The sequence below is a fragment of the Piliocolobus tephrosceles genome, chromosome 17, assembly GCF_002776525.5.
Source record: "Piliocolobus tephrosceles isolate RC106 chromosome 17, ASM277652v3, whole genome shotgun sequence".
In the NCBI taxonomy this organism is placed as follows: domain Eukaryota; kingdom Metazoa; phylum Chordata; class Mammalia; order Primates; family Cercopithecidae; genus Piliocolobus; species Piliocolobus tephrosceles.
The window spans coordinates 27,730,418-27,758,300 of NC_045450.1; the positions used below are offsets into that span (position 1 = coordinate 27,730,418).

Consider the following 27,883-nt stretch of genomic DNA (forward strand, 5'->3'; position numbering starts at 1 on the left):
AAAAAAAAAAAAAAAAAAAAAACAATTTAGCCAGGCATGGTGGCGGCTCACACCTGTAGTCCCAGCTACTCTGGAGGCTGAGGCTGAGGTGGGAGGATCGCTTGAGCCCAGGAGGTTGAGGCTTCAGTGAGCTATGATTGCACTACTGCACTCCAGCCTGGGTGGCAGAGTAAGACCCTGTCTCATAAATAAATAAATAAATAAATAAATAGGAGACATGACCAAGGTCACACAGCTAGTGAGAAACCAAATCAAGACTTGAACTCTGGTTTTGAGTGAAGCCTGCTCCCCCGCGCCCGACTCTGATGAGGCTGGTCCTGGGCTGAAGGAGCGGGCAGAGCGACTCCACTCCACCCACTGGCCACACACTAGATGGCGAGCAGGGCTGGAGGCTCACTGCTCAGAGAGCCTTTCCCTGCTCATCTCCTTCCTGCAGGGCACCCTGGTTGTGGTGGAGAGAACATATCATGAAATTTAAGTTCTAGCAAGGTGATAACATACAGACACTAACAATTCTGTCCCAGTAGACTACAAATACTGTCAGGGCAAGAGGGTCTTCAGGAGTTCAGATGAAGGAGAAGTTAGAGAAGATTCTTTGAACTGAAACGGGGGCGCTCAAAGGAAGGGCTGTTTTTTTTTTTTTTTTTGGGAGACGAGGTCTCCCTGTGTCATCCAGGCTGGACTGTAGTGGTACAACCATGGCTCACAACAGCCTCAACCTTCCAGGCTCATGTGATCCTCCCATCTTAGCCTCCTGGGTGGTTGGGATTACAGGTGTCACCCCCAGCTAATTTTTTTTTTTTTTTTTGAGACAGAGTCTTGCTCTGTCACCCGGGCTGGAATGCAGTGGTGCAATCTTGGCTCACTGCAACCTCCACCTCCCAGGTTCAAGTGATTCTCATGCCTCAGCCTCCCAAATAGCTGGGATTACAGGCACGCACTACCACACCTGGCTAATTGTTGTATGTTTAGTAGAGATGGGTTTTCACCATGTTGGCCAGCCTGGTCTCAAACTCCTGACCTCACGTGATCTGACTACCTTGGCCTTCCAAAGTGCTGGGATTACAGGCGTGAGCCACTGTGCCCAGTTGAACGTATTCTTTAAAATGAAAGCTTAGGCAGGGCGTGGTGGCTTACACCTGCAATTCCAGCATTTTGGGAGAATGAAGTGGAAGGATCGTTTAAGCCCAGGAGGTTGAGGTTGCAGTGAGCTATGATCACCCCACTGCACTCCCGTCTAGGCAACAGGGGGAGATCCAGTCTCAATAAAAGAAAAAAAAAAAAAAAAAAGGCTGGGCACAGTGGCTCACCCCTCTCATTCCAGCACTTTGGGAGGCCAATGCAGGTGGATCACGAGATCAGGAGATCGAGACCATCCTGGCTAACACAGTGAAATTCCGTCTCTACTAAAAATACAAAAAATTAGACAGGTATGGTGGCGCGTGTCTGTAATCCCAGCTACTCGGGAGGCTCAGGCAGGAGAATTGCGTGAACCCAGGAGGTGGAGCTTCTAGTGAGCTGAGATTATGCCACTGCACTCCAACCTGGGCAACAAAGTGAGACTCCATCTCAAAAAAAAAAAAAAAAAAGGTACAAAAATTCCTATATACTCTTCACTCGGATTCCTTAAGGGTTATTGTCTTAATCATTCTTCGTTTTCTCTCTACCCACACACTTCTTCCCCCAAACTGTCTGCACCTAAGTGGACATGAATGTCTCTAAAAGTTCCCCATGTCCTGCTATTATGCTTTCAGGATCAAGCAGCACTGATTAGTAAAGTCAGTAAAAAAAAAAAAAACCATTAAATGGCCAGAGGGTAAAGGTAGAAGAATAGGTAAGGGAATGAAGGTGGGACGCCCACCTGCTCAGGCCCAGGCCTGAGACCAAAGGGGGACAAGAGCCTGGCTGTAGGTTCAGGCCTGCAATGGCTTCTCCTTGAATAGGCACAGCCCGGGGCCTGGGCTTGTCACTGCTGCTTTGGCACTGCCCACCAGTGTCTGGCACTGGGTGAATGAACTGCTTAATCTTGGCACACGCCATTTAATGCCAGACTGCTGGGCACTTCTGGTAGGCTCTGGAGCCTGGGAGATTAGCAGGTGAGATGGACCAATAGTTCTCAGAAAAGAGGCAGGTGTGTTTGGGGCATGTGTGGAGGACAGGGGTGGCTGGAGGTGAGTGGAAGTACAGTGAGTCAATTCCACCCTTGGTGAGAGCCAGCAAATCTCTCTCCCCACCCCTCCCACTGCCCTGGTTTGTTTTCCCTTTAGAAAACAGTACAGGCTGAGCACAGTGGCTCATGCCTGTAATCCCGGCACTTTGGGAGGCTGAGGCGGGCAGATCACCTGGGGTCAGGAGTTCGAGATCAGACTGGCCAACATGGTGAAACCCCGTCTCTACTAAAAATACATAAATTAGCCGGGCGTGGTGGTGGGTTCCTGTAATCTCAGCTACTTGGGAGGCTGAGGCAGTAAAATTACTTGAACCCGGGAGGTGGAGCTTCCAGTGAGCCAAGATTATGCCACTGCACTCCAGCCTGGGCGACAAGAGCGAAATTCTGCCTCAAAAAAAAAAAAAAAAAAAAAAGAAGAAGAAGAAGGCGGCGGCAGCAGTACAGAGCCCAAGGCAGGCGGAGGACAGGTAGGATGGGGCATAGGGAGAGAGGAAGCCAGGTACCTTTTCCAGCACCTCCCCTGGGTACAAGGGGAAGGGGTCCTGGGCCAGCCGGATCTCGAGGTCAGCGTGGCGAAGCCGCACTTGCCCTGTGACATCAAACAGGACCAAGCCCTGGGCATCCCGAGACACAGGGTTGGCCACTGTGCAGTAGTGACGTGGGGGGACGGTCACCATGCGCATAGGGGCAAACAGTACCCTGCAGGAAGATGAGAAGAGGTGTGAGGACCTGGGACCAGGTCTCCACTACCAAAGGGGACACCAAATGAGAGAGAAACCTCTCTATCACCCAAGTGAGGGCCATTCCTGCTTGGGAACAGGGAGGAGGAAAAGGACCATCATGCCAGCCAGACCACTGGGCCCCCACATCCCTGAGGCTCCCCCATAGCCCAGCCCCCACACCCACCTCTCATTGTCCTGCCGGATGTAGGTCTTTGGCCCGACCTCCACACGGGACACGTTGCTGTTCTGGTCCAGCACATGGATATAGTGGTATGGGGGGATGCGGATGATGAACTCTTCAGTTGCCATGGTGACTCCTAAGCCCAGGGCTCACCAGAAGATGACTGGTAGTTGAGGGAGAGGACACAGGTGAACCCAGGGAGCCTGGGATGGGGCAGTCATGAGTCTGGAGACAGACTCTGGGTGGGATACGGCCCTACCTCCTCCAGCCAGGTCACTGCATCCTTCCCTGTCCGCATCCACATGCTCACCGCTCCCTGTCTTTACCTCACCCAAGACGACACAGCCCATCCTGACCGTAAAGAATGGCTTGACGCAGTGAGCCAGAGGCCCTGGGTTCCTTGCCAATTCCTTTCCCTTGCTCCCATCAACTACTTTCCCCTACACTGCCACCAGCACTGCAAAGAGCTTCAGATCAAGGCGCTCCCAGTCTCTAAGGTGGAGAGATACAGCAAGCTGGGAGACTGGGGAGCCATGGAGGCAGTGATATGGCCTTGTCCAGCACGCAACGGGCAGCTGCTCTGAGGAGCTGCCTGGCTCCTCCAGAGGGAGGCAGCTCTTTATTTCAGAGAATCCTGAGGCCCCAGCTGTATTCAAATGTCAGCCCACAGCCAAAGAATATCTATATGCCTCAGGTAGTCCAGTGGCTAGGATTCAGCCATAAACAAACAAAAGGAATGTTTGCATGAGCTGTGTCTATGCTCCTCCCCCCTTCTTATGCTGTAGTAAACCTGGGCTGAATGTGAAGACCTAGTTAGTCCACTGCTCATGAAAGGGATCCCAGACGGCACTGAGGCTTCCATAGAACCAGTTGCATTAGTAACACTGCAAATCACTCTGGCCCCCTCCTCCCCAGTTCTCTCCCACCCTTAGCTTCTACAGTTGTGAGCAAGGGTGGGGTGGAAAGGAAGGAGAAGGGGGATGATTGATTATCATGTTCCACCCACCCCAACCCACCTACTTCTGAATCCTGAGTGGTTTCACCCAGTGCTTGGCCTGTTCAGGAATGTTACATGCCCTTACTAAGCCCCATCCTTGCCCCCAGCAACCCTTGGACTTTGGACAAGTCCCTTTGAGTCACACAAATGGGACCAAGTTCACTAGGTGCTCTAGGGCCTCATCCTTAAGAGACTCAGGTCAGACTTTTTTTTTTTTTTTTTTTTGAGACGGAGTCACCCAGGCTGGAGTGCAGTGGTGCAATCATAGCTCACAAAAGCCATGCCTCAGCCTTGTGGGTCGCTGAGCCTAGTGGCGCATGCTACTGTGTTTGCTGGTGTTTTTCATGGGTGCCCACCCTTTTTTTTTTTTTTTTTGTAGAGATGAGGTCTCATTATGTTGCCCAGGCTGGTCTCGAACTCCTGGCCTCAAGCAATCCTCTTGCCTCTGCCTCCTAAAATGCTGGAATTACAGGTGTGGGCCATCACACCTGGCCGTTGAGGAGCCTCTTTTGTCTGGTGGTGGCCTCAAAAATGTCTGGCCAGGACAGGTGCAGTGGCTCATGCCTGTAATCCCAGCATTATGGAAGGCAGAACGAGACTCTGTCTTAAAAAAAAAAAAAAAAAAGAAGCAGCTCATCAATTCCACCATCTACCCAGCCTCCAACCCCAGGTGAAAAATACAAGTGAGGGGAAGAAGGGAGTGGCCTGGCCGAGGACAAACAGGCAGGAGCCACAAATTACAGAATCAAGGCTGGATACAGCCCAAGAGGAGTTACACTTGAGCCCCACAATCTGTAAAATTTCAACTTTTTGTTTAGAAATTGAGTCTTCACAAAATCCCAATTCCTGCTTCACTTGAAGAATTAGAAGACCAGCAATACAGCCTACAGTCAAGCAGCAGCTGCCCCATTTAGATGGAATACAAGCTTTCCCACCTACCACAGTCCCCACCACCCCCTGCTGCCTTACAGCCATGCCATTGCACTGCCCGGCTATTGTTTAAAAACCCTTTAACTTGGCTGGGCACGGTGGCTCACGCCTGTAATCCCAGCACTTTGGGAGGCCAAGGCAGTTGATCACCTGAGGTCAGGAGTTCGAGACCCAGCCTGGCCAACATGGCAAAATCCTGTCTGTACTAAAAATATAAAAATTAGCCGGTCATGGTAGTGGGTGCCTGTATTCCCAGCTACTAGTGGGGCTGAAACAGGAGGATTGCTTGAACCTGGGAGGCAGAGGTTGCAGTGAGCAGAGATCGTGCTATTGCACTCCAGCCTAGGCAACAGAGCGAGACTCCATCTCAAAAAACAACAACAAAAACCCTTTAACTCAGCAGTGTCCAATGATGAGGAATATTCTAAATCTTTCTACAATGATGGGGAATATTCTAAATCTTTCTACAGTGATGGGGAATATTCTAAATCTGTGCTGTCTTTGGACTAGCCACATCTACATGTGGCTCCTGAACACTTAAAATGTGGCTAGTGGCCGGGCATGCTGGCTCATGCCTGTAATCTCAGCACTTTGGGAGGCTGAGACAGGCAGATCACGAGGTCAGGAGTTTGAGACCAGCCTGGCCAACATGGAGAAACCCTGTCTCTACTAAAAATACAAAAATTAGCTGGGCGTGGTGGCACATGCCTGTAATCCAGCTACTTGGGAGGCTGAGGCAGGAGAATTGCTGGAACCCAGGAGGCAGAGGTTGCGGTGAGCCAAGATCTTGCCATTGCACTCCAGTTCTGGGTGACAGAGCAAGACTCTGTCTCGGAAAAAAATAAATAAAATGTGGCTACTGCATCTGAGGAACTAAATTTTAAAATCATTTTTTGAGACAAGGTCTTGTTCTGCTGCCCAGGCAGGAGTGCAGTGGCACAATCATGGCCCACTGCAGCCTCAACCTCCAGACTCAAGCGATCCTCCCACCTCAGCCTCCTGAGTAGCTGGGATTACAGGCATGTGCCACCACGCCTAGCTAATTTTTTCATTTTTTTTGCAGAGACAAGGTGCTGCTATTTTGCCTAGGTTGGTCTCGAACTCCTGGGCTCAAGCAATCCTCAGCCTTGTAAAGTGCTGGGATTAGAGGTGTGAGCTACCATACCCAGCTAATTTTAATTTAAATGGCCAAATATGGCTGGTTGATCCCATATGGGACAGTGGAGCTCTCAATAGTTGAGACCCAGACAGGGACAATGAATCCTTCAAGGCCCAAGCTAGTGGTACTGTCGGGACTAGAACCCTGGTGGAATGCCTGGTCCTGTCTTTCTAGAGAGGCCTCACGGTCCCGTGGTTCGGGGCACCCATTCCGACCCAGACTGCCCGGGCTTACAACTCTGATCGGCTGTTTTCATGTTTTTATATAGTTTCCTCACTGCCTTGCCTCATTCTGAAAGAGGTTACAGTTTGGGTTTGTTTTCCTGGCACACTTTCCACATCACAGGGAGGTTATTCTGCTGCTCATTCTTTCATCTTGCAACTTTGTATGAGATCTGACCTTGATACTTTTCTGTTGCTCATTTTTGCTCAAAGTTACTTTCCCTTGGCTTGGAGGAGGGTGGCTTGTCTAACCTCTTCTGCGGTTTGGGAGCACAGGGGTTTGCTTTCCGATCTCCTGGCTCTGTTCCTCTTGCCACTCTTATGGGGACCTTGTCTTTTCTTCCTATTGCCCCATCCTGCTCACCTTTGATTCTACCCCTCAGTTGCTCCACAATACGGGGCCCTGTTCTGGAAAGTCCAGAGGGCTGGGACTCCTAGATCTGGATTTTTTTTTTTTTTTTTTGAGACGGAGTCTCACTCTGTCACCAGACTGGAGTGCAGTGGCGCGATCTAGGCTCACTGCAACCTCTGCCTCCCTGGTTCACACCGTTCTCCTGCCTCAGCCTCCCGAGTGTTGGGACTACAGGCGCCCCACCACCATGCCCAGCTAACTTTTGTATTTTTTTTTTAGTAGAGACGTGGTTTCACCATGTTGATCAGGATGGTCTCAATCTCTTGACCTTGTGATCCAGCTGGCTCTGCCTCCCAAAGTGCTGGGATTATAGGCGTGAGCCATTGCGCCCGGCCTTTTTTTTTTTTTTTTTTTGAGGTAAGGTCTTATTTTGTTGCCCAGGCTGGAGTGTAGTGATCACAGCTCACTGTGCAGCCTTGAACTCCTCAGCTCAAGGGATCCTCACATCTCAGCCTCCCGAGTAGCTGGGACTGTAGGTACGTACCGCCACGCCTAGCTAATTTTTAACTTTTTGTGGGTATAAAGGCTCTGTTGTCCAAGCTGGTCTCAAAATCCCGGCCTTAAGCAATCATCCAGCCTTAGCTTCCCAAAGCACTGGGATTACAGGTGGAGCCACCATGCCCAGCCACGATGCCTGGATCTTGGTTCTCAACCTTATGGGATCAGTACTTTGAACAAGTCCCTTGACCACCCTGTGCCTGTTTCCTCATCTACAAAATGAGAATGGATATCATCATCAACCGAGTTAGCACATATAGCACTCAGAACAGAGCCTGGCTCTTGATCTGCACTCTGACTGCAGAGGAGGAAGAGTGCCTGAGGCCCAACTTTCCTATCCAGTGAGGGATCTGGGGAATATAACCAGTGCCGGGGGCTCCCCGCCTGACCTGGCATGCTGGTTTAAGCCTCAGTTGTTTACTGGTCAGTGGCAAGTCTTGTTTCACCCCAGCTGCAGTGATGGAACAGCAAGTAGGGGTTTCACTGCCAGGTGAAGCTTTTTCCACTGCTCCCTGGGAGGGTTCTCTGCAGGGCCGAAACCTGGCCAGGAAACCAGATGGGAGAAGAGGAAGGGCTGGGGCTGTGAGCGGAGGTATGGACAGGGCTCTGAGGCCCCCCAGGGAAGATTTGAACTCTAGAAAGCTGTGCAAGGTTGGAAGCAGGCTCTGGGAACGCCCTCCATTGGCTCATCAATGGATGATCCCTGCCACGCCCCCCACAGCTGAGGCCTCTCCACCATCTGCCGCCCCAGCTGGACCCAGTCAGGTGGGCTGAACGCCTCGCCCAGCTCAGTGACTCAGCAAGAGTCATCCTCACGGCTGGACTCCTGGCTTGTTCTGAGGCCAAGCCCTCAGCAACTGTCCCTGCATCAGCACCAAGACCCCACCTCACCTCCCTGACCACCCACCTGCCATGCCCTAAACCCGGGCCTTCTGCCTAGACCACCCGCCAGGTTCACCCAGGACAGGTCTTGCCTTCTACCCTCGCCATCCATGGAGGTGAGCCACGGAAACCCTTTGACTCAGGCAGCACGTTGGTGACCAAGTCTCAGATTGAGGTTTTTGTGGTTTCCTTCCAGATGACATGCGCAGTTAGAGCATTTTACTTAAAATAGATCAGGGCCCTCAAAAGACAATAGCAAGGATTGTGTTGACCTTTGGAAAGCTCTGCCCAGCCCTCAGGCTTGGCCCCTGCTCCCCAGATCCACTCATCCACCCATCTTCCTTTAGTCCCGGCTTCTGAGACCTGCCCTAGTCGGCTCTCAGTGTAGATGCCCAGTCTTGCCTGATCACACCTCCCTCAGGGGTCATGAGGCTCCTGCAAGAACCACAGCCAGCTTTCACCCCAAATCCCACCAGGGTCTCTCCCACCATGAGGGTAAATGGACAGGAACTAAATAGCCTGTCCAAAGCAGAAACAAGGTTCATTGTCTAGTTAAAAGAGGGGCTTTTGCCTGAGAGAGGTGGCTCACACCTGTAATCCCAACACTTTGGGAGGCCGAGGGTGGGAGGATGGCTTGAGGCCAGGAGTTCAAGACCAGTTTGGGCAACATAGCAAGGTCCCATCTCTTTAAAGAAAGAAAGAAAAAAAGGGGGGGGGGGGGGGGGGCAGGGAGACCGGATCACAGACTTCTGGCTCAAAAGTAAACTTCTGCTGCAGCAAAACTTAATAAACGAGTTATGAGTCACTACTTCCCGGAGATCTTCAGGGTCAACTATGAGTACTGATATACTGAGTTTTTTGTTTTTTGGAGACAGTCTCGCTCTGTCGCCCAGGCCGGAGTGAAGTGACACAATCTTGGCTCACTGCAATGTCCACCTACCTCCCAGGTTCAAGCAATTCTCATGCCTCAGCCTCCCGAGTAGCTGGAATTACAGGCACATGCCACCAAGCCTGGCTAATTTTTTGTATTTTAGTAGAGATGGGGTTTCACCCCAGGGTGGTCTCAAACTCCTGAGCTCAGGCAATCAATCTGCCTGCCTCGGCCTCCCAAAGTCCTAGGATTACAGGTGTGAACCACCACTTGCGGCCGCTAGAGTCTTAAATAGCAATTGACCAAGTGACCACACTGCCTACCGAGTCTGCAGTGAGCAGAGTGGCACCACCTGGAGGCTTGTTAGCAATGCAGCCTCTGGCCCCACCCCAGAGCCACTGAATCCATCGGCATTTTAACTTGACTCTCAATGACTTGCACATACATTAAAGTCTGAGCAACTCTGGTCTAAAGCAGAGACTCTTGGCCCAGGCTACACACTGGTCATCTGGAAATCTGTTTTTTTTTTTTTTTTTTGAGATGGAGTTTTGCTCTTGTTGCCCAGACTGGAGTGCAGTTGTGCCATCTTGGCTCACTGCAACCTCTGCCTCCCTCCGAGTTAAGCAGTTCTCCTGCCTCTGCCTCCCAAGTAGCTGGGATTACAGGTGTATGTCACCACACCCCACTACACCTGGGTAAGTTTGTATTTTTTTTAGTAGACAGGGTTTCGCCATTTTGGACAGGCTGGTCTCGAACTCCTGACCTCAAGTGATCCACCCACCTTGTCCTCCCAAAGGGCGAGGATAACAGGCGCGCGGCCTTCTGCAGATCTTTTTTAAAGCTACCCGTCTCCGGTGATTCTGTTTAATTGGTCCGGGTGGGGTTCATGCATTGCTATTTTAAAAAGTTCTCCCTCTGACTCTTTATATCCAGGATTGAGAGCCAGTGGGAAAATGTCACTCCAGCAGGTTTTATCACTGCCAGCATGCTCCTGGGCCACTTACTAGCCTCTGAGCCTTCCTCTCCAGTGAAGTGAGAATAAAAGTGACTGTTGACCAGGTTTGGTGGCTCCCGCCTGTAATCCCAGCACTTTGGGAGGCCGAGATGGATTACTTGAGGCCAGGAGTTCAAGACCAGCCTGGGCAACATGGGGAGACCCTGTCTCTACAAAAATCATAAAAAATACTAGCTAGGTGTGGTGGTGCACACCTGTGGTCCCTGCTACTTCGGAGGCTGAGGTGGGAGGATCGCCTGTGCCTGAGAGATCAAGGCTGCAGTGAGCCATAAATGGAGCACACGAATGCACTCTAGCCTGAGCAAGAGTGAGGCCATCTCAAAAAAAAAAAAAAAGAAAGAAAAAAGAAAAAAAGTGACTGCTTCAAGTCAAAGGTATTCGAGACTGGAAGGTTTCTGGTGCACAGTAGGAACTGGGAGGAGGATAAAGATCAGTTCCAGGCCAGGCGCTGTGGCTGTAATCCCAGCACTTTGGGAGGCCGAAGCAGGAGGATCGCCTGAGCTCAGGAGTTTGAGACCAGCCTGGTCAACACAGTGAAACTCCGTCTCTACTAAAAATACAAAAATTAGCCGTACATGGTGACAGGCACCTGTAGTCTCAGCTACTCGGGAGGCTGAGGCAGGAGAATTGCTTGAACCCGGAGGCAGAGGTTGCAGTGAGCTGAGATTGCGCCATCGTACTCCGACCTGGGGGACAGAGCAGAGACTCTGTCTCAAAAACAAAAACACAGCTCCAATTGCAGGCTGCTCATCAAGGGCAGGGAATTGCACTCATTCTCTTCCAGCCCCTTCCCTTACCCAGGTCCAAGCAGCCTCCTTTATCTCCAACCCCAGGGCTCTTGCTCCAGGTCATCCTGAGGTTGGAGGTGAGGTCGGTGACCTGGCCCCGCCCCCAGACCTTCCCACAGCTTCAGGTTCAGGAAAAGGCACATGAAGTTTGGTATAAACAAGGACACAACGTCACGGAGTTTCTGATTTAAATATTGTAGTCGTTAGAGAATGGGTCACATGACTCAGGAATTGCCAGCAGCCTGTTTTCACCCAGCGGCTTCCTGGTTTACCCCCTTTAGGAGACCATTAATGAAAATTGAGAATCTGTCTCATGTAAGTTTTTTTTGTTTGTTTTTGTTTTTTTAAAGCAGCAGTTTTAGGAACTATTCTTCCCAAGGAAATTGTTTGTGAGCTCCAGCCTAACTGGGCCACTTTGTGGGAAGGGGAGCAGCCTGGTGGCTTTTGGGAGGTGAGGGGGAGACAGAACAGCTCAGCCAGCCCAGACCTCCACTTGTCCTCCCTCCTTCCACTCCTGCCAATTAAGACCAGTCACCAGAGGCAAGAACCTCCTAGATCAGAAGCGACCCAGGAACCAGGCTTCAGAACCCCAATCTTCTAAACTTGCCTAATCATAGAACTGAGTTATAATTTTTTTTTTTTTTTTTTGAGACGGAGTCTCGCTCTGTCGCCCAGGCTGGAGTGCAGTGGCCTGATCTCAGCTCACTGCAAGCTCTGCCTCCCGGGTTCACGCCATTCTCCTGCCTCAGCCTCCCGAGTAGCTGGGACTACAGGCGCCCGCCAACACGCCCGGCTAATTTTTTGTATTTTAGTAGAGACAGGGTTTCACCGTGTTAGCCAGGATGGTCTCGATCTCCTGACCTTGTGATCCGCCCGTCTCGGCCTCCCAAAGTGCTGGGATTACAGGCTTGAGCCACCGCGCCCGGCCCTTATAATTCTTTAAAAACAAAACAAAACAAAAAAACCACACACACACAAAACAGAGACAAGGGTCTCATGTTGCTCAGGCTGGTATGGAACTCTTGGCCTCAAGCCATCCTCCCACCCGGGCCTCCCAAAATGCTGGGTGCCTGAGCCACCGCACCCGGCCCTGGGCTGGAATTCTTAATCCCGCTCCCGCTGCTTTTTGCAGGCCTCACTTCTGACCCACTGGGTCTAGGTTTCCGGGAGAGAGCCTTTCCCTGTGTTCTAGGCAAACGCCCCCCAGTAACAACTCCCATTTCCAATGAGCTTAATCTGTGCCAGGTAGTGTTAAGTGTCCTCTAACTCATGTTATCCTCACAAGAACCTGGAAGTTAAAAAACTTGCCCAAGAGCACACAGTTATCAAAGGATGGAGCCGGAAGTCTAACCTGGGTATGACTGTAGAGACCACAAACTAGGAGGCAGTGGCTTCTCAGGTAGAAACAGGAAGATTCTAAGCCGAGAACAAGGACCAGAGGACCTGGGTTGGGGGGGGGGTACTGCCCAGATGGCACCAATGGCAGTTCAAAGGTGAGCGTTTCCTATAAGCTGGGCCAGCGCCCAGCCTCTGCTCCCCCACAACCTGGGAAGGCAGCACCCAAGATAACCTGAGCACCCCATTACCTTGGAGCCCTGAGTCTGTCTCTGGGCCACCCACTCAAGGTGGCCTCCCTACCTGCTCAAGGCTACAGAGGGCTGTTCTGCCCAAACAGCCACACCCCATGGCCAACCCAGTGCTGTGTGCCAAGGGAGTTTCTGAGAGCCACCTGATACCCCACGTGACAGCCGGCCTTTCCCCCATCACCCAGGGGCCACCCGGGCAGAGAGATGAGAACACAGGGGCCATCAGCCTCGCTATCACCCCCACCCCCAAGTGCTTCACTCCCAAGGGACAGCTCTAAGATCCCCAGAATCTCAGGCTGGGGGGTCCAGCTGAGCATCCTAGTTTTCACTTTCTCCTCCCAAAAAGGAAAGAACCTTGGCCACTAAATTCTACACCTTCTGGAAATCACTCTAATGACTTCCTGAATGATTGACGGAGGCCAACAGCTGGCCCAGCCCCGCATGGAGCAGGAACAAACCCTTATCTGTCACAGTTAAGGGCCCTGAATGGGGGCAGATCACATTCTTGGAGCTCAAGGTGACAGGTCAGAGCCCAGGTCCCAGGACAGTGCAGGCAAGTAGAGCAAGCACCGATCTAGCACTAAGATGGGGTCTGAATGACCCTGTAAGGTCCCCCACCTGATTTCCCATGTGGGACCCTGAAGTCAGAGAGAGGCCTGAGAGTTGCAGGGGGCTGGGGGACGGTGTTGGTGAGTTAAACTGCCTTTACTTCAAAACCCAGAAAACCCCAACTATTGGAAAGTGAAACCTCCCAAAGCAAAGCCACCGCCCATCCTCCTTCCCCAGCCTGATTCAGACATGTTTTCCCTGCCCCAGCAGAAGCCAGCTCTTGAAAGCAAGACAGGAATAAAGAGAGCCTCAAGGGATACAAAGATCTGCCCCTGATTTGGGGTTTGGGGGGGGGGCTAGTACAATGTACTCACATCTAGAAGTGCAGCTAGCTGCAACCAACGCCTCGGATGGGGAACTCACCCAGCCTGGGGGGATCACTTCCCAGCAGGGCAAGGCGGGCCAGGCCCAGGGGTGGGGCTTGGGAGTTAAAGAGCCCGTGCAGCTGGTTCTCATTTTATCCTCCGGGCTGCCTCTGCTGCAGCTGAGGGCGCACTGCTCCCTGCGTGCTCATGAGTTTCTGCCTCGGAGCCAGCTGCCTGCACTGGAGTGGGACAGGGAGGGGTTGGAGGGCCCGAGATGGGGCAGGTGCTACCTGAGGGCGCCTCTGCCCATCTGGCATTCATTTTCCAATCTGGGTGAATACAATTCTGCCTCTCCCTTGAAGTGGGGCCTAAATGTTGAGCTCCAGCTCCAGCCCCTCCTTTTAAGAGATGATAGCTCTGCATCTTTTATTTCAGACTCAGAAAATTCAGTCCAGGTCTCCGAATAGGTGTTCAATAGAAAAAACACACACACACGCTCACACACTCTCTCTACAGGTGTTCAATAGAAAACACACACACACACACACACACACACACACACACACTCTTCCTCTTTCCCGCAATGTACTGTTTGGGAGCTTGAGGTTTTTCTCTTCTTCCCAAGTTTCTCAGTGTCTGGGCTCGGGAAGGAGGGCCCAGGCCCCAGCAGGTACAGACACCGCACCCTAGAGGCAGGAGCAGTGGGAGTCAGTACTTCCGCTGCCGAGGAAAGAGACTACTCCCGGAGGATCGGAGTGGGGGGCTGGCAGGGCTGGGGTCTTCCGAGTCCAGGCTGAAGAGGTCTCTCCCGGTACGAAGGATCTGCTCCTCCAGCTTCTTGTGTCTCTTCATGTCCGACAGCACTTTGTCCAGGCGGGCCTCCCGCTTCTGGCTCCGGGCTGAGCTTCCTGGAGAAGGGGAAGGTAAGATACATGGAAGGGATGGAGGTGGTGTGCACCAGACCTGCCTGGACTTCACTCATCACTTGGGGAGTTGGTTAAACATGCAGGTCCCCAGGCCTCTGTCTTGGAGGACCTGAGGTTCAGGGTTGGACCTCAGAGAGAGTGAGCAGCAAAGATCTTGAATGACAGGAAGGCACAGGTAATGTGAAGACCAGGGAGACACCAGGCAGGCAAATGGCAAGTGTAAAGGCCCCAGGGCAAGAACAGAGTTCTGTTCAAAGAAGAGTGCAGGCCGGGCATGGTGGCTCACGCTTGTTAATGCCAGCACTTTGGGAGGCCAAGGTGGGCGAATCACGAGATCAGGAGTTCGAGACTAGCCTGGCCAACACAAAAAATTAGCTGGGCATGGTGGTGGGCGCCCGTAATCCCAGCTACTCGGGAGGCTGAGGCAGGAGAATTGTTTGAACCCGGGAGGTGGAGGTTGCAATGAGACGAGATCGCGCTACTGCGTTTCAGCCTTGGTGACAGGGCTAGACTCCATCTCCAAAAAAAAAAAAGAGTGCAGAGAACTGGAGGTGGCAGGAGAAGCGCTTGGATTCTCCTTTGACATGCTCCTTCCTGGCAAGATGGAATCCCTTGGAAAACTTTAAGTAGAAAAGTGACATGAGGCTGGGCGCGGTGGCTCACGCCTGTAATCCCAGCACTTTGGGAGGCCGAGGCGGGCAGATCACGAGTTCAGGAGATCAAGACCATCCTGGCTAACACGGTGAAACCCTGTCTCTACTAAAAATACAAAAAAATTAGCCGAGCCTGGTGGCGGGCACCTGTAGTCCAAGCTACTCAGGAGGCTGAGGCAGGAGAATGGCGTGAACCCGGGAGGCGGGGCTTGCAGTGAGCCGAGATCGCGCCACTGCACTCCAGCCTGGGCGACAGAGCAAGAATCGGTCTCAAAAAAAAAAAAAAAAAAAAAAAAAACAAGAAAAGTGACATGATTTATGGCTGGGCACAGCGGCTCACGCCTGTAATTCCAACACTTTGGGAAGCCGAGGTGGGCAAATTACTTGAGGTCAGGAGTTCAAGACCAGCCTGGCCAACATGGGGAAACTCCCTCTCTACTAGAAAATACAAAAATTAGCTAGGTGTGGTGATGTGTGCTTATAATCCCAGTCACTCAGGAGGCTGAGGCAGGAGAAACGTTTGAATCCAGGAGGTGGAGATTGCAGTAAGCCAAGATCATGCCACTGCACTCCAGCCTGAGCAACAGAGAAAGACTTCATCACAAAGAAAAAAAAAAAGACATGATTTATATTTTTAAAGGATCATCTGAATTGCAGAAATTGGAAACAGAGAGCCCAGTTAAGAGTTACTGCAACTATCCAGGCAAGGAAGACAGTGGCTTGGATGGGGATATGGTGTTGAAAGTGGAGAGTACAAGAGGTACTTGGAAATGTACATCTTATAGCTACCAAGACTTGCTGGTGTGAATGTTCAGGTAAAAGAGAGAGAAATAAAGAATGGCTCTAGGCTGGGTGTAGTGGCTCATGCCTGTAATCTCAGCACTTTGGGAGACCGAGGCGGGTGGATCACTTGAGCTCAAGAGTTGGAGACCAACCAGTCTGGGCAACACAGCAAGACTCCGTGTCTCCCAAAAAAAAAAAAAAAAAAAAATGAAAAAAGAAAAGAAAAAAAGGCATGACTGAGGGTAAATTCTAGGAAGGCATGTGGGGTGGGAAATGGGGTCACTGGTGTGATTAGAGGATGTACATGATGGTACAGGGATACGGATCTAGATAATATTGAAAGGCCAGGACTTGGAGTTCTGGGAATGGGAAACATGATAAAATTATCTGTAATTTTCCAGAATCAATGACTAGTTGTTTTTTTAAAAAAAGGAGTTATCTGTAATTGTGCCTCTTTTTTTTTTTTTTTTTTTTGAGACGGAGTCTCGCTCTGTTGCCCAGGCTGGAGTGCAGTAGTGATTTCAGCTCACTGCAAGCTCCTCCTCCCAGGTTCACGCCATTCTCCTGCCTCAGCCTCCCTAGAAGCTGGGACTACAGGCGCCCGCCACCACGCCCGGCTAATTTTTTTTTTTGTATTTTCAGTAGAGACGGGGTTTCACTGTGTTTGCCAGGATGGTCTCGATCTCCTGACTCATGATCTGCCCGCCTTGGCCTCCCAAAGTGCTGGGATTACAGGCGTGAGCCACTGCACCTGGCCCAATTTTTTGTATTTTTAGTAGAGACGGGGTTTCACCATGTTAGCCAGGATGGTCTGGATCTCCTCACCATGATCTGCCCGCCTTGGCCTCCCAAAGTGTTGAGATTACAGGTGTGAGCCACCGCGCCCAGCCGTAATTGTGTTTTCTGAGACGAAGTCTCACTCTGTTGCTCAGGCTGGAGTGCAGTGGTGTGATCTCAGGTCACTGCAACCTCCACCTCCCGGGCTCAAGTGATTCTCCTGCCTCAGCCTCCTGAGAGCTGGGATCACAGGTGCCCGCCACCATGCCCGGCTAACTTTTTGTATTATAATTGTCTCTTAAAGGAATACGAGAGGCCGGGCACATTGGCTCATGCCTGTAATCCTAGCACTTTGGGAGGCCGAGGCGGGGGGATCACAAGGTCAGGAGTTCGAGACCAGCCTGGCCAACATGATGAAAGCCTCTCTCTACTAAAAATACAAAAACTGGCCTGGCCTGGTGGCATGCGTCTGTAATCCCAGCTACTTGGGAGGCTGAGGCAGGAGAACGGCTTGAACCCGGGAGGCAGAGGTTGCAGTGAGTCGAGATCATGCCATTGCACTCCAGCCTGGGAGACAAGGGCTAGACTCTGTCTCAAAAAAAAAAAAAAAAAAAAGGAAGACGAGGTAGTAATCTAAGTCATACAGATAGTGCTACCGGGTGAATACTCTTTCCTGAAGCTGTAAGTTGTGTGGCAGCTGAGGCAGCAAGCAAAGGCCTCTAGGGGAGCCGATCTTGGGTAACTGAGCCCAGGCCCTTCACCTCCCCCCAACTGTCCCCTCTCGTTTGTACCTGGGGTGCGTCTCCGGTCAATCAGGGAGTCCTTTGGTGTCACTGGTTCATCATCAAAATCAAATTCCGTGGGCATGTGTGGTCTGGGACAGGTGAACAGAGTGAAGGGTGAGGGCAGTTCTCCCTCCCACCCACACCTGTGCTTCTCTCCCCCCCCCCCCCCCCCCCCGTTCTTCCTCCCCCGCTGGCTTCCCTCCCTCCACTTTCAAAGGTTCCAGGGTCCCACATTTTCCCTCCTTATTTCCTCCCGCCATCGGGGGCCGGCCCGGGACAAGGTGTAAGAGTGTGTCTTTACTTTTCCTCTTCCTCTTCTTTGGCCTCCGGCTCCTCATCGGATCTCTCCTCTTCGCTCTGGGCCTCCGGCGTGGGAGGCCGGCGGGGCAGGATCTCGGCCTGCAGCTCCAGGGTACCGTGGGCAGCCAGCAGTTCATAGAGCCGCTGGATTTCGGAGGGCGGGGGCATCCAGGGCTGCCCATCCGCGGGCAGCTCCACCTCCTCGTCGCTGCAGGGCACGCACCAGTCATCGGAGTCCTCCTCCGCAGGCTCTTCCCTACCGGCGCTGGGGACTTCTCCCTGCGCCTTCTCTTCCCCGGACCCCTCACGCTCGGTCTCCTCTCGGCCTCCTTCCTCCTCGTCCTCGGCCTTACCGGCCGAGGCAGAGGGGCCTCCGGTATCCTCCACGGCCAGAGCCTGGAGGCCGGAGGTCACTTCCCCTTCTTCAGACAGAGGCGCCGCCGTGGTGGCCGCAGTGTCCCCATGGCCCCGAGCAAGTGACATAGGCCACTAGGGCAGGGACCCTGCGATGACAGCTGCTGGAGTCCGAAGGCAGGGTCCCCCAGGGATCGGGCTCCCCGGGGGGGGGGCGGGGTACGGGACCGTCTCCAGCCAATCAGGCTCCCGCAGGGGACGCTGCGGCCAGACCGCCCGTCCCCGGGAGGGGGCGCTCAGTCCCCACCAAGGACCCCACCCCGTGGATCGAGGTCCGGTACTCCGACGCTCCCGGGCCCCGCAGAAACCACTTTCCGAAAGGGGGAAAGAGGAAAGAGAGGGACGGGCTACTCTTTTCGCTTCCACGCCGCCCCTCTCTACACTTGGACGCGGCGCCTTCTCCCCGGACCTCGCAGTTGTGGGCCACGTCAAGTCAGCCGCCGTACGCACCTGGAGCTAAGACCCGCCTCCCAGGCTGCGCAGGGTCACACTACGCAGGCGCACAGAAATGGCGCTGGAGGCTCCGCTCTAGTTAAGGCTACTTGGAAGAGGAAAGCGAGGGAAGGCTTGCACATGCGCGAATAGGCGCGCAGGCTTCAGCCCACAGTAAAGATGGCCACCCGGAAGGCGCATGCGCATACCACGCGGTAAGGTTCTGCCGGAAGAGAGGCAGCACCGCCGGGCCGGCGGGACGAACGCAGGAACCAACCGAGACTGGAGGCGAGTCTCATGCAGTCTCCGTTTATTGGTGTTTCAGACTCATGCAGCATCCGGCATACAAAAAGGGAGAAATCAGTTTGATAATAGCCTTTTTTTTTTTTTTTTTTTTAAGAATTTTAGTTTTTTTTTGGAAAAAAAACCCCGCCAAATCCGAACCGCGTTGTAGCTCGGTCCCCGCCTCCTCAGCGGGCTGTCGCGTGCAACAAACCTCCCCCGTCAGCTTAGAAAATAATTATAGAGCGCCCCGCCCCGCCCTCGCTCCTGCCTGTGGGCGCTTTGGTCCTATTTTTTGGATTCTTTCGTTACGAAGCACGTGAATAAATCTAGCCCCAACACCTTCAAGAAAAAACTCGTGGACTGGGGTTGAAAAGCCCAGGTGGGCGGGTCAACTCCAGCTGACCTGGAGGGGTCAGCGCCGCGTCCCTCGCTTCTCCCCTGCGTGCGTTCGGAACCAGTGCTCGCCACCCTCGCCCGAGTCCCCACACGAGGCCCGGCTTGCCAGCTCTACGACCTGCAAGACACCCTTGGGTGTCCGACCCTGGGTGGTCCCAGCAGAGAACAGTCGGAGCCCGGGGTTGGGGAGCCCTCTCCCAACACTGCTTCCCGCCCCCAAGCCTCGTCTAAGTGCTGTCATTTTTGCAGAGTAAACGGTGACGGGAGGTTGGAGAAGAGGATGCTTAAGGGAGATGAGGAGGCAGGAAGAGGAAGGGGGAGGGACGTGGAGAGGAAAGGGGAGATGATAAGGGAAGGAAGAGAGGACTGAGGTTTGAGAGATGCCAAGACAATGAAAGTTGGGAGAAGGCCAAGGTGGAGGTCCAGAGAATTTGGGAGGCGGGAAGAAGTGCAGGGAGGCCAACAGAGATGCAGGGAGGCTGAGAGCGCAGCGTTGGGGAGGTGTTGGGGGAGGTTTCCAGAGTGCAGGGAGGTTTCCAGAAGTGCAGGGATAGGGGGCCAAGAGGCTGGAGGGGATGCAGGCAGAAGTGCAGGGAGGTTGGAACCAGTGCAGGGATGAGGGAGGCCTACAGTTGGCAGAGGAGCCTGGCAAGATGCAGGAGCAGGACAGAAGCTGTAAACAAGGCTGCTCAGGCTCCCTTGGTCCTTAGGGGTGGGGGCCAGGGCCATCAGTTGGGCTCCCCCCAGGGGAGGGATGGGCCCAAGGCAGCTCCCAACAGGAAGAAAAGTCTTGGGATGTGGGGCAGAGCCCCTCACTTATACACTGTGGGAGAGGAGAGGGAAGGACAGACAGGGGGGAGGGGGAGACAAGGAGAGACAAAGGAGAGGTAAGGAGGACAGACAGGAGAGAGCAGGGGCAGGGGTTAGTAAAGCTGCCCTTGCCAACCCTTCCATTCCTCCCCTGCCTGTCCCAAGCCCCCACTCACCGCCTAAGTTGATGACGCAGGAGGCGATGATGATGAGCACTCCCCCCACCAGTGCCACGATGCTTAAGAGCTTGGCCACACGGCCCAGACGCTGGGCCCCGTCCACGTCCCCCTGCTGCAGGCTGTTCCGGGACTGGGATTAGGGCGAGGGGTGGAGGCACATGGCCGGGGTCAGGAGAAGCCAGCCCAGAAGGGATCAGGTGGAAAAGTCATCCAGAAGAGAGAGGCCAGCCCCATGGATGGCAGGTAAGGGAGGAAGGAGGAGTGGAGGGGCAGGGGGAGGAGGGCACAGGTCAGCGAGGCTGTGTGACACATGTGTTTCCATATCCCTCCCACCCAAAGGGGCAGGGCAGTGGTGGATCAGAGGGTTCAGTCCTAGGGAGAAGCAAACAAAGGCCCTGGAATTGGGGAGGTGGGGTCCATGCAGACGGGAGAGGGTAAGGAAGGCATGATTACTCCTGGGGCTCTGTCACAGCGCTGGCGGGAAGCTGGGAGCCACAGCAGGCCTGGACCAGGGTCCCATGGGGCTCACCATGACAGCATAAGCGAAGGCCACGATGTTGACAGGCCACATGGGGCAGAAGCAGGACAGGATGGCAAGGATGATGTAGTCCCGAGGTTTCTGGGTGCCTTCACCCCCCTCCACCCCAGGACCTGCCAACTGGGAGCTGGGGTGGCGGCTCAGGCTACCTCGGGGAGATCCTGGATGTCCACTGTGCGCCCTTCCCATTCGATCCTCCTCAACCAGCTGCTGCAGCACTCGGGGGGGAGCCCCATTAGCTGGGGGGGACTTTTTTGAGGGTGGCGAGTGAGGCTCAGGGGCTGGGCCCTCTTCCCCATCGCCAGCCTGCAGGGGCACCACTGCCCCATTCTCTTGCTTTTCCTCCACACTCTCAGACAGAATCTCAGGGGTAGGGTCCTCCTGGGTGGGGAGCACTGGTTGAATGGCTGGCTTGGGGGTGGGCTGGGGAGCAGGCTGTGGGGCTGGTTCAGGTGGGGCTGCAGACTCCAGCCTGGATCCCTGGTCTGCAGTGGCCTCTTTGCTCACTTCTGGTTTGGACACTGTTTCTTGGCATGGCTGTTCGGGGCTGCAGTTGGCCTTTGATTCCCGTCCTGGGCTTAAGCTGAGGTCTGTGGCCTGGGCTGTTTCTGAGGCCCCAGCGGGGGTCTCTGGGGTTTCTGGAGCCAGCCCAGCCTTGGGCCCTGAGTCCACAAGGGCTGCAGTGGTGTCTGGGCCTGGCTGCGGGGCCTCTGGCTGCGGGGCCTCTGGCTGGTCTGGTACCCCTGCTAGGACCTGGGGAGGGCCAATTTCAGCTTCAGAATGGCCAGGCCCTTTGCCTGGAACCTCGGGACTCTCCTCAACCCCCTTCATCTCAGAGACCTCAGAGCTGCTGGCTGCCATCTTGAGATGGGAGAGGGGAGAGAACCCCTTTGGGGAGAATGGAATAGCAGAGACAGCGGCAAACCCTGGAAGAGGAGGAGATAGGCTTGGGGTGAGGAGGGAAGAGGGTGCTCAGCACTGCAGGCCCAATTGGGCCACATTCCTGTCTCAGGGCCAGCCTTGCACTGCCTCTAGGGAGAGGAAGAAAGTTGGGGTTTCCTTTCCTTTAGGGTGGGACATCCCTGGGGGAGGAGTGCTCTACTCAAAGTCTTCTGCTTGGAGAGCCCTGGGGAAGATTAACCCTTTGGTAAACAGGACTTTCTCCAGGGTCTCTCCCTGGGTCCATCCAACAAGATCCAGACTCTCAGATCCCAGCACCCCAAAATTAACGAGCTGTGCAAACAGCACTCCGACAGGCAGACTGGGCAGAAGACCCGACATTCGCATTCCACTCCCTCTGCATCCTCCCCTCCTCCCTGGGCGCCCAGGCGTGCGGGTTTTCTTGCTGCGCGTTTAGGGCGAGGACGCCCCCGCTTCTCCCTGGGGGACCTGGTTATCTCCTCCGATCCCCTGTCAGCCCCTCTCCCGGGGCTTCCCTCGCCTTCGGTGGGCTGGCGCCTCCTCCCGAGGGTTCAGCCCGCCCAGCACCACCACCAGCCCTCTAGACACCCGCATTCCCATGCAGCCCGCCCGGCGTCGGCCGTCGGTCGGTCCACTCCTACCCGCAGCCTCAGTCTGCCCGGGTCTCACCTCGACGCCGGCCTCCGGACAGCTCCCGCTGCCGCTGCTGGCTTTTGCAGCAGCCGCAGCCCGGGAGAGAGCAAGTCAGCTAGGGAGGGAGGGAGGCGGCGGGTCTCCCTCCTCTCCCCTCCCGTGTGCTCATCCCCTCCTCTCCGGTCCCCTCCCCTACGCTCCGCCGCCGTCGCGCGCCGCCCCCGCCCCTCGCGAGCCTCCGGCCCCTCCTGCCAGCCCAAGGGAGCCACGCGTTACCCAGGCAACCGGCCCGTGGACCACTCGCGCCCCCTCCCTGCCCCTTCCCACGTGCGCCTCCAGGCGGGGCCCCCCGCCTCCTTCCTCAGTCCCCGGCCCCGCCCGCCAACGGTCACTGGGATCCCTGGAAGAGACGGGGGTTGGGGGAAAACGGAGAGGGTTCTGCGAGGAGACCGGACCAGTGAGACAGGCAGGACCGGATGGAGGCGCCTCTACGAGCAGCAGGAGGGGAAGGAAGATGGGGCAAGACACGGGGAGGCTGCAGAGGAGGAGCAGGGTGGGGTTTCGAGAGAATGGACCCTGCAGAAAGGAGCAGCAGAAACTAGCGCTGGAAGGCTCAAAAAAGGGGCCTGGAAAGGATGGAGCGGGGACAGGAAAGGGAATTCCAAGGGGCAGGAGAGACTGGGCAGAAGAGCCCGTGTAAACACGGGGTGGCCTATGCCCAGGATGAGGGACAGGTGCAGCTTTCATTCTGTATCTTGCTGCTCTCAGTCCTAGGACTCAGACTCCCCAGCCCTTCCGCAGCCGCATCCACCCACCATGGCCTCAGGGATGTGACGCGCGCGGGGAGGGATGCGGCTGGGAGCTGAGTAGCGGCCATGGGTGTGGACGGGGGATGGCGGCATTCCTGTCTGGCAGCTGTTTGGGTTTCTAACGGGGCCTCTTCAAACCTCCAGGGGCTATTCTGGGCCTGTCCCGACTGGGAATTCCCCAGAGACCTGAAACTTGCTCTCCACAGCCACAGCCTTGGCCCCGCCCTAAATCTGTGCTGCCGCCAGTAATGCTGCCCCTGGGGAGGGCGGAGCCAGAACCCCACAGCCGCACAGGGCAGAGCAAGGCTGGACTGATAAGACACCTGGCCGAGAAGAAACCCTTGGGGGTGGGGGCAGGTGCTTAGTGATGGCAATTCATTTAATCCAGAGCCAGAAACAAGATTTTATTTAAAATTTATTGTAATAGGGTCTGCGCAAAAGGAAGGGGTGGAGGGTGGGGTACATGCAGGGGACACAGGAACACGATGACATGGCCAGGGCCACAACTTCTGTCGTGGGGAAGAGGGATGAAAAGACAAGACCAGGGCTGGAGGCTGGGGTGGAAAAGGGGAGGGGGACACTGGCTGCATTCCCCCGCCCCCAGGAAGCACCTCTAGGCCCTGGACCCCTCACTCACCCTGGCCCCTAAGACTCCATCTCTTCTCTGCCTCTGGCCCTCCTGGCTTCTCCTTCTGCTCCCCTTGACTTTTTCCCCTGACAGATTCTCAAGTAGGACGATGTTCAGGGCTTGACCCCAAACCCCCATACCACCTTACGAAGGTACAACCTATGCCGGCCCTGCTTCTGCCCCTCCTCAAACCTCACCGCTTTCCCTCTGGGACAGCTCTGATCCCCCTCCTTCCTCTCCTCCCTCCCCCTGGAAAAAAAAAAAAGGGAAAAAGAAAGCACCAACTCCCCGGGGAGGGGCTGCAGACAGCAGGGGGAGAGGACTGGAAGGAGAGAAGAGGACCGTCGAGGGAAAAGGCTCACAAGTCCCTGGGAGGACAGGGCATGGGCTTAGAGAGAGGAGAGGGGGTACGGGCAGTGGCTGCTCGTGTCCTCTGCCACCCTGCCCACTGTCCAGGGGACTTCAACACAACCGAGGGGACAGGTTTGTGTGGGGCCAGGTCTGACAGAAGAGAGGAGCAGGAGAAACAAATCGTTAAAACCTAGCGAATTCCCCTAAGAAAACATTTCTTCCTCCTTTCCTTCCGGAGGCTCCTTGGTTGGTGGGGAAATAGGAGTTGGTGGGAAAAGAGGGGGGAGAGGAGCCTGTACCAGGTAACTCTACTCCATTCTCCCCTCTCCCCCGCAGCCAACTTGGAGCTCACCAGGGTTGGGAGGGAAGTGGCTGAGAGCTCACAGGCACCCCCTCCGCCCCCGAGAGGGAGCCCACAGCTGTGGGAGGGGCTGCTACTGCTGCTGCTGCTGCTGCTGCTGCCGCTGCCGCCGCCGCCGCCGCCGCTGCCGCCATTGGACAAACCTCACCAGTACCTGCACAAGAAAAACACCACGGATCACAGCACGATCTGAATGGCAAAAGCCTTGCCCTCACCCCAGACCTTCCCAGTTTGCTTCCCCTGGGACACAGCCGTTGCTCACTTCCTATCTGGTTCCCAGAGACTTCGGCCTGCATCCTCACCCAGACAGAGCAATTCTCCTCAAAGGTCCTCCCTGTGCCCAGAAATCTCCCTAGCCTGAGTGGTACATGGGCATCCCTCGCCTTCCTGAGATCCCCTATTGGGCCCTTTGAGCCCCCTTATCCCCCACACCCCCCATCCCGCCCCCCAGCCATGCCCCACGCCTTGCCTGGTGGGTGTGGGGTCCCCCTCAGCAGGTGGGCTGTGGCTGGGGGGCGTCTCCCGGGACAGGGGGGGCGGCCCCCACCAGATGGGTCTGCATGTGGCCGGCCAGCTGGGCAGGGGTCTTGCAGTGCACGCTGCACAGCTTGCACAGGATGCGGTCAGCCCGCGGGGCCTGGAGCCCGTGGTCCTTCACCGCGTGGATGCGCAGGTATGCTGCCGTGGTGAAGCCTATTGGGGGGTGGATTGGGATGGGGCGGGGGTCAGCCAGGCGGAGACCCCAGAGACGGGGCTGATCTCCTAGGCGGGGGATGCCCTCCTCAGATGGCCCTGTCCTCCTCCCACGGCATCCTTGGTAGCCTGGGGTTAACTGCTCTGCTGGGGCTTGTGGGCACAGCAGCCCCTCCCTGAGCCTGGGGCCTGGCTTGCGTGGTGCCCGCTTCTCAGCCTTGGTGCCTACAGAGCTCACTCTCCATGGCCGGGAGACCTCTCCCAGGATGACAGGACACTGACTCCTAGCCACTGGCAGGGTTGACCCTCAGCAGAGACGGCTGTGTCCCCCTCCCTCCAGTGCCCCGCGGTCTCAACCCAGTTAACCGGTGAGTCTGACTGAAGGCAGTTTTCTCTGCTACCCGTGCAGGGTGCGTGCTGGTAAATCCCAGCCCGTGTACTACTCCACCTGCCCCAGGAGCTGGAGACAAGACCTTGTGGCTGCGCGGCGGAAACCTTGCCTTGTGACCCTTGGAACTGGCTTTCTTGACTACTCCTTCCCCAGAGCAGCCAAGTTCCACTCCCGCTCTCCCCACGTATGCCCAGGAGGTTCAACCTCTCTGGCAGATTTCTCTTCCAGCCAGGACTTCTTAAGAGTCTAACAACGTTCATTCAGGTGTCCCCCGCTGCTCCCTTGACCTCTTGGAGGACTTTAGACGCCACGAGCTCTTGGCTACAGCACCCTTAGCCCGTATCTGTGGCAGGGCGTCTGGCCAGGTGCCCACCCTCTGCCCCGGCCCTCCCGGCAGTCCTCAGCATGTACCTTTGTTGCAGAGCTCACAGACATGGTGAGGGCCCTGGCTGTGCACCTTCATGTGGTCCGAAATATAAGCCGAGCTCAGCATCTTGCCACACACGTGACATGGCACCTTCTCCTCGTGTCGAACTGTGTGCGCCCGCAGCCGATCCTTCGTGGCGAAAGCTGCCTCACATTTCTGGGGAGGGGGGAGGGGCGTGGGGGGTGTCACAGGAAAGTTAAAGCTTGGCGGGCTGGGGAGGGGGGAGCAAGAGGTTAAAGGTATCAGAGCCTTGGGGATCTTTGATCTGTAGGAAATGGGAGTGACATGATGAGGCCTTGAAGAAGGGATGAGAAAATGGAGTGAAAAGGCAAAAAGGAGAGAGAGAAAAAGGGGGTCTGAGAGGCTGAACTCAGACAGCTACCATGAGGATCAAAATCATGAAAACCAGGACAGGAGGAGGCGGGCTTCCTACCTCACATTTGAAGGGCCGTTCTGTTGAGTGCACTTGTCTGACGTGACTGTTGAGGTGATCCGGCCTGGGGACACGTTGGGGTTGGGGTTAGGGCGGAGGTGGTGCGCCCCAAATCCGCCAACCTGCACCACAGGCCTTTCCGAGGATCCCTGCGCCTCCTCCCAGAGCCCGGGCCGTCACAGCGCCACTTCGGCAGGAAATCCCTCCCCTGGAACCCAGCCGCTGCCGCCGCCTCCTCCCACGCAAAGCTTCCGTCAACCCCAAGGCCCACCTCCTCGACAAAGGACCACCCCTTGCTCCCTGGTAACCGGGAGAGGCTTCCTCCCTCCACCCTGGGAGGGGCTCCCCTTCCCCAACCTCAGCAGCCGCCTCCCTCCCCGCCAGCAACGGCCAGGCCACCTCCGTCGCGTCCCTCCCTCCCCACGGCCTAGCGGGCGGCCGAGGCCCCGTGCACACCGGGAGAAGCTCTTGCCACAGTGGGAGCAGTTGTAGGGCTTGTGCACAGCGCCGTCATGTGAGCGCACGTGGTAGCTCATGCGGTCCTTGCGCTTGAAGCGCTGCTGGCACACCGGGCACTGGTAGGGCTTCTCGTCCGAGTGCGACAGCTTGTGTCGGTTCAGGTGGTAGACGTCGCGGAAGGCCTTGCCGCACATCTCGCAGGCGTGGTTCTTCCGGATGCGCTTCCCCGACGCGGTCGTGGTCACCACGCCACCGGCGGCCACTGCGGCAGCGCCGCCGCCGGCACCCGCCTCTCCCCCTCCCCCGCCAGCTCCGCTCAGCTGGGGCACGCTCAGGAGGCTCAGGGGCACCATGGTGGGCATCTTCATAGCACCCGAGGGGACCCGGCCGGCCTTGGCTCCCGTGTGGATGGCTTCGTGCCTCCGGAGATTGTAGCCGTTCTTGAACTCCTTGGCGCACAGAGCGCAGATGTAGGGCCCCTTGCTCTTTGTCTTCTTCTCCAAGGCAGACGCAACCGGGGCCACGGCGACCGTCGAGGTTGGGGCTACGACGGCGGTGGCCGCCGCCGCGGCGATGGTGGCGGCGGAGGCGGGGGGCGCGGCCTCGGCCGCGGGCGCCGACACGGGCGGGGGTGGCGGAGGGGGCGCCGGGGGCTGCTTCAGGGCTGCTGTGTCCACCGTGGAGGCAGCGGCAGGGCCCGGAGGCGCAGCAGCGACGGCGGCAGCAGCGGCGGCGGCGGCCGCAGCAGCCGCGGCGGACTCCTGGGCGGCGGCAAGCACTGGGAGCAAGTCCACCTGGAGGGGCTCGGCCGCCGGGGCCTGGGGCGTGGGCGGGGGCGCCGGCGCGGCCTACGGAAACAAGGCGCCGAGTGGGCCTCGGGTGTGGGCGGGCGCCCCCCCAGCCCGGGCCCCCGCGGCCGGCCCTACTCACCTGGAATGGACTCTGGGCGCAGCCCTGGGAGGCAAAGAAGCGGGACTGGAGCTCAGCCCCGACCTGCAGGGGGTTCTGGGCGTGACCCTGAGGTGGCGGGAAGGAGTTCATGAGGCCGCCCACCCCCCGGGAGTCCAGGCCCAGCACGGGGAAGGGGGGGGCCAGCAGCGTGCAAGGGAACACCGGGAACATGGCCTCGGCCGCAGCGGGGCCCCCGGGGCTC

General features: G+C 56.0%; 4 protein-coding genes across 7 annotated transcripts in view; all 4 read right to left on the reverse strand.

Annotated features, from left to right (window-relative positions):
• MVP (major vault protein) overlaps nt 1-13,587 on the reverse strand; it is a 28,325-nt gene extending 14,738 nt beyond the window's left edge. The window contains exons 1-3 of the mRNA XM_023191049.2: nt 13,356-13,587; nt 3,077-3,236; nt 2,674-2,869 (exon numbers count right to left, since the gene is read on the reverse strand). Of these exons, the coding sequence (XP_023046817.1) occupies nt 2,674-2,869; nt 3,077-3,201 (321 nt within the window). The 5' untranslated portion in view covers nt 3,202-3,236; nt 13,356-13,587. The remainder of the gene's footprint in view (nt 1-2,673; nt 2,870-3,076; nt 3,237-13,355) is intronic.
• A 158-nt stretch (nt 13,588-13,745) lies between these two features.
• Nucleotides 13,746-20,527, reverse strand: PAGR1 (PAXIP1 associated glutamate rich protein 1). The gene is made up of 3 exons (XM_023191053.1): nt 17,572-20,527; nt 17,277-17,359; nt 13,746-14,254 (listed from the first exon to the last, which is right to left on the reverse strand). Exons 1-3 carry the CDS (start codon nt 18,051-18,053, stop codon nt 14,055-14,057), a joined length of 765 nt encoding a protein of 254 aa, XP_023046821.1. The 5' UTR covers nt 18,054-20,527; the 3' UTR covers nt 13,746-14,054.
• PRRT2 (proline rich transmembrane protein 2) lies at nt 18,825-22,454 on the reverse strand. Of its 3 annotated transcripts, XM_023191052.1 has the most exons (4): nt 22,215-22,348; nt 21,465-21,550; nt 20,616-21,377; nt 18,825-20,216 (listed from the first exon to the last, which is right to left on the reverse strand). In XM_023191052.1, exons 2-4 carry the CDS (start codon nt 21,483-21,485, stop codon nt 19,914-19,916), a joined length of 1,086 nt encoding a protein of 361 aa, XP_023046820.1. In that variant the 5' UTR covers nt 21,486-21,550; nt 22,215-22,348; the 3' UTR covers nt 18,825-19,913. The 3 variants fall into 3 exon arrangements, with proteins under 3 accessions (XP_023046820.1, XP_023046818.1, XP_023046819.1); XM_023191050.1 differs by having other exon boundaries at nt 20,616-21,550; nt 22,215-22,454; XM_023191051.2 differs by lacking the exon at nt 22,215-22,348 and having other exon boundaries at nt 20,616-22,197.
• Nucleotides 22,455-23,370: 916 nt separating this feature from the next.
• On the reverse strand, nt 23,371-27,877 carry MAZ (MYC associated zinc finger protein). 2 transcript variants are annotated; one of them, XM_023191054.2, is made up of 6 exons: nt 27,661-27,877; nt 26,728-27,578; nt 26,272-26,335; nt 25,823-25,994; nt 24,797-25,020; nt 23,371-24,481 (listed from the first exon to the last, which is right to left on the reverse strand). In XM_023191054.2, the coding sequence occupies exons 1-5, from the start codon at nt 27,850-27,852 to the stop codon at nt 24,818-24,820; spliced, it is 1,482 nt and encodes a 493-aa protein (XP_023046822.1). In that variant the 5' UTR covers nt 27,853-27,877; the 3' UTR covers nt 23,371-24,481; nt 24,797-24,817. The 2 variants fall into 2 exon arrangements, with proteins under 2 accessions (XP_023046822.1, XP_023046823.1); XM_023191055.3 differs by lacking the exon at nt 24,797-25,020 and having other exon boundaries at nt 23,395-24,481.
• Between the last annotated feature and the right edge of the window lie 6 nt (nt 27,878-27,883).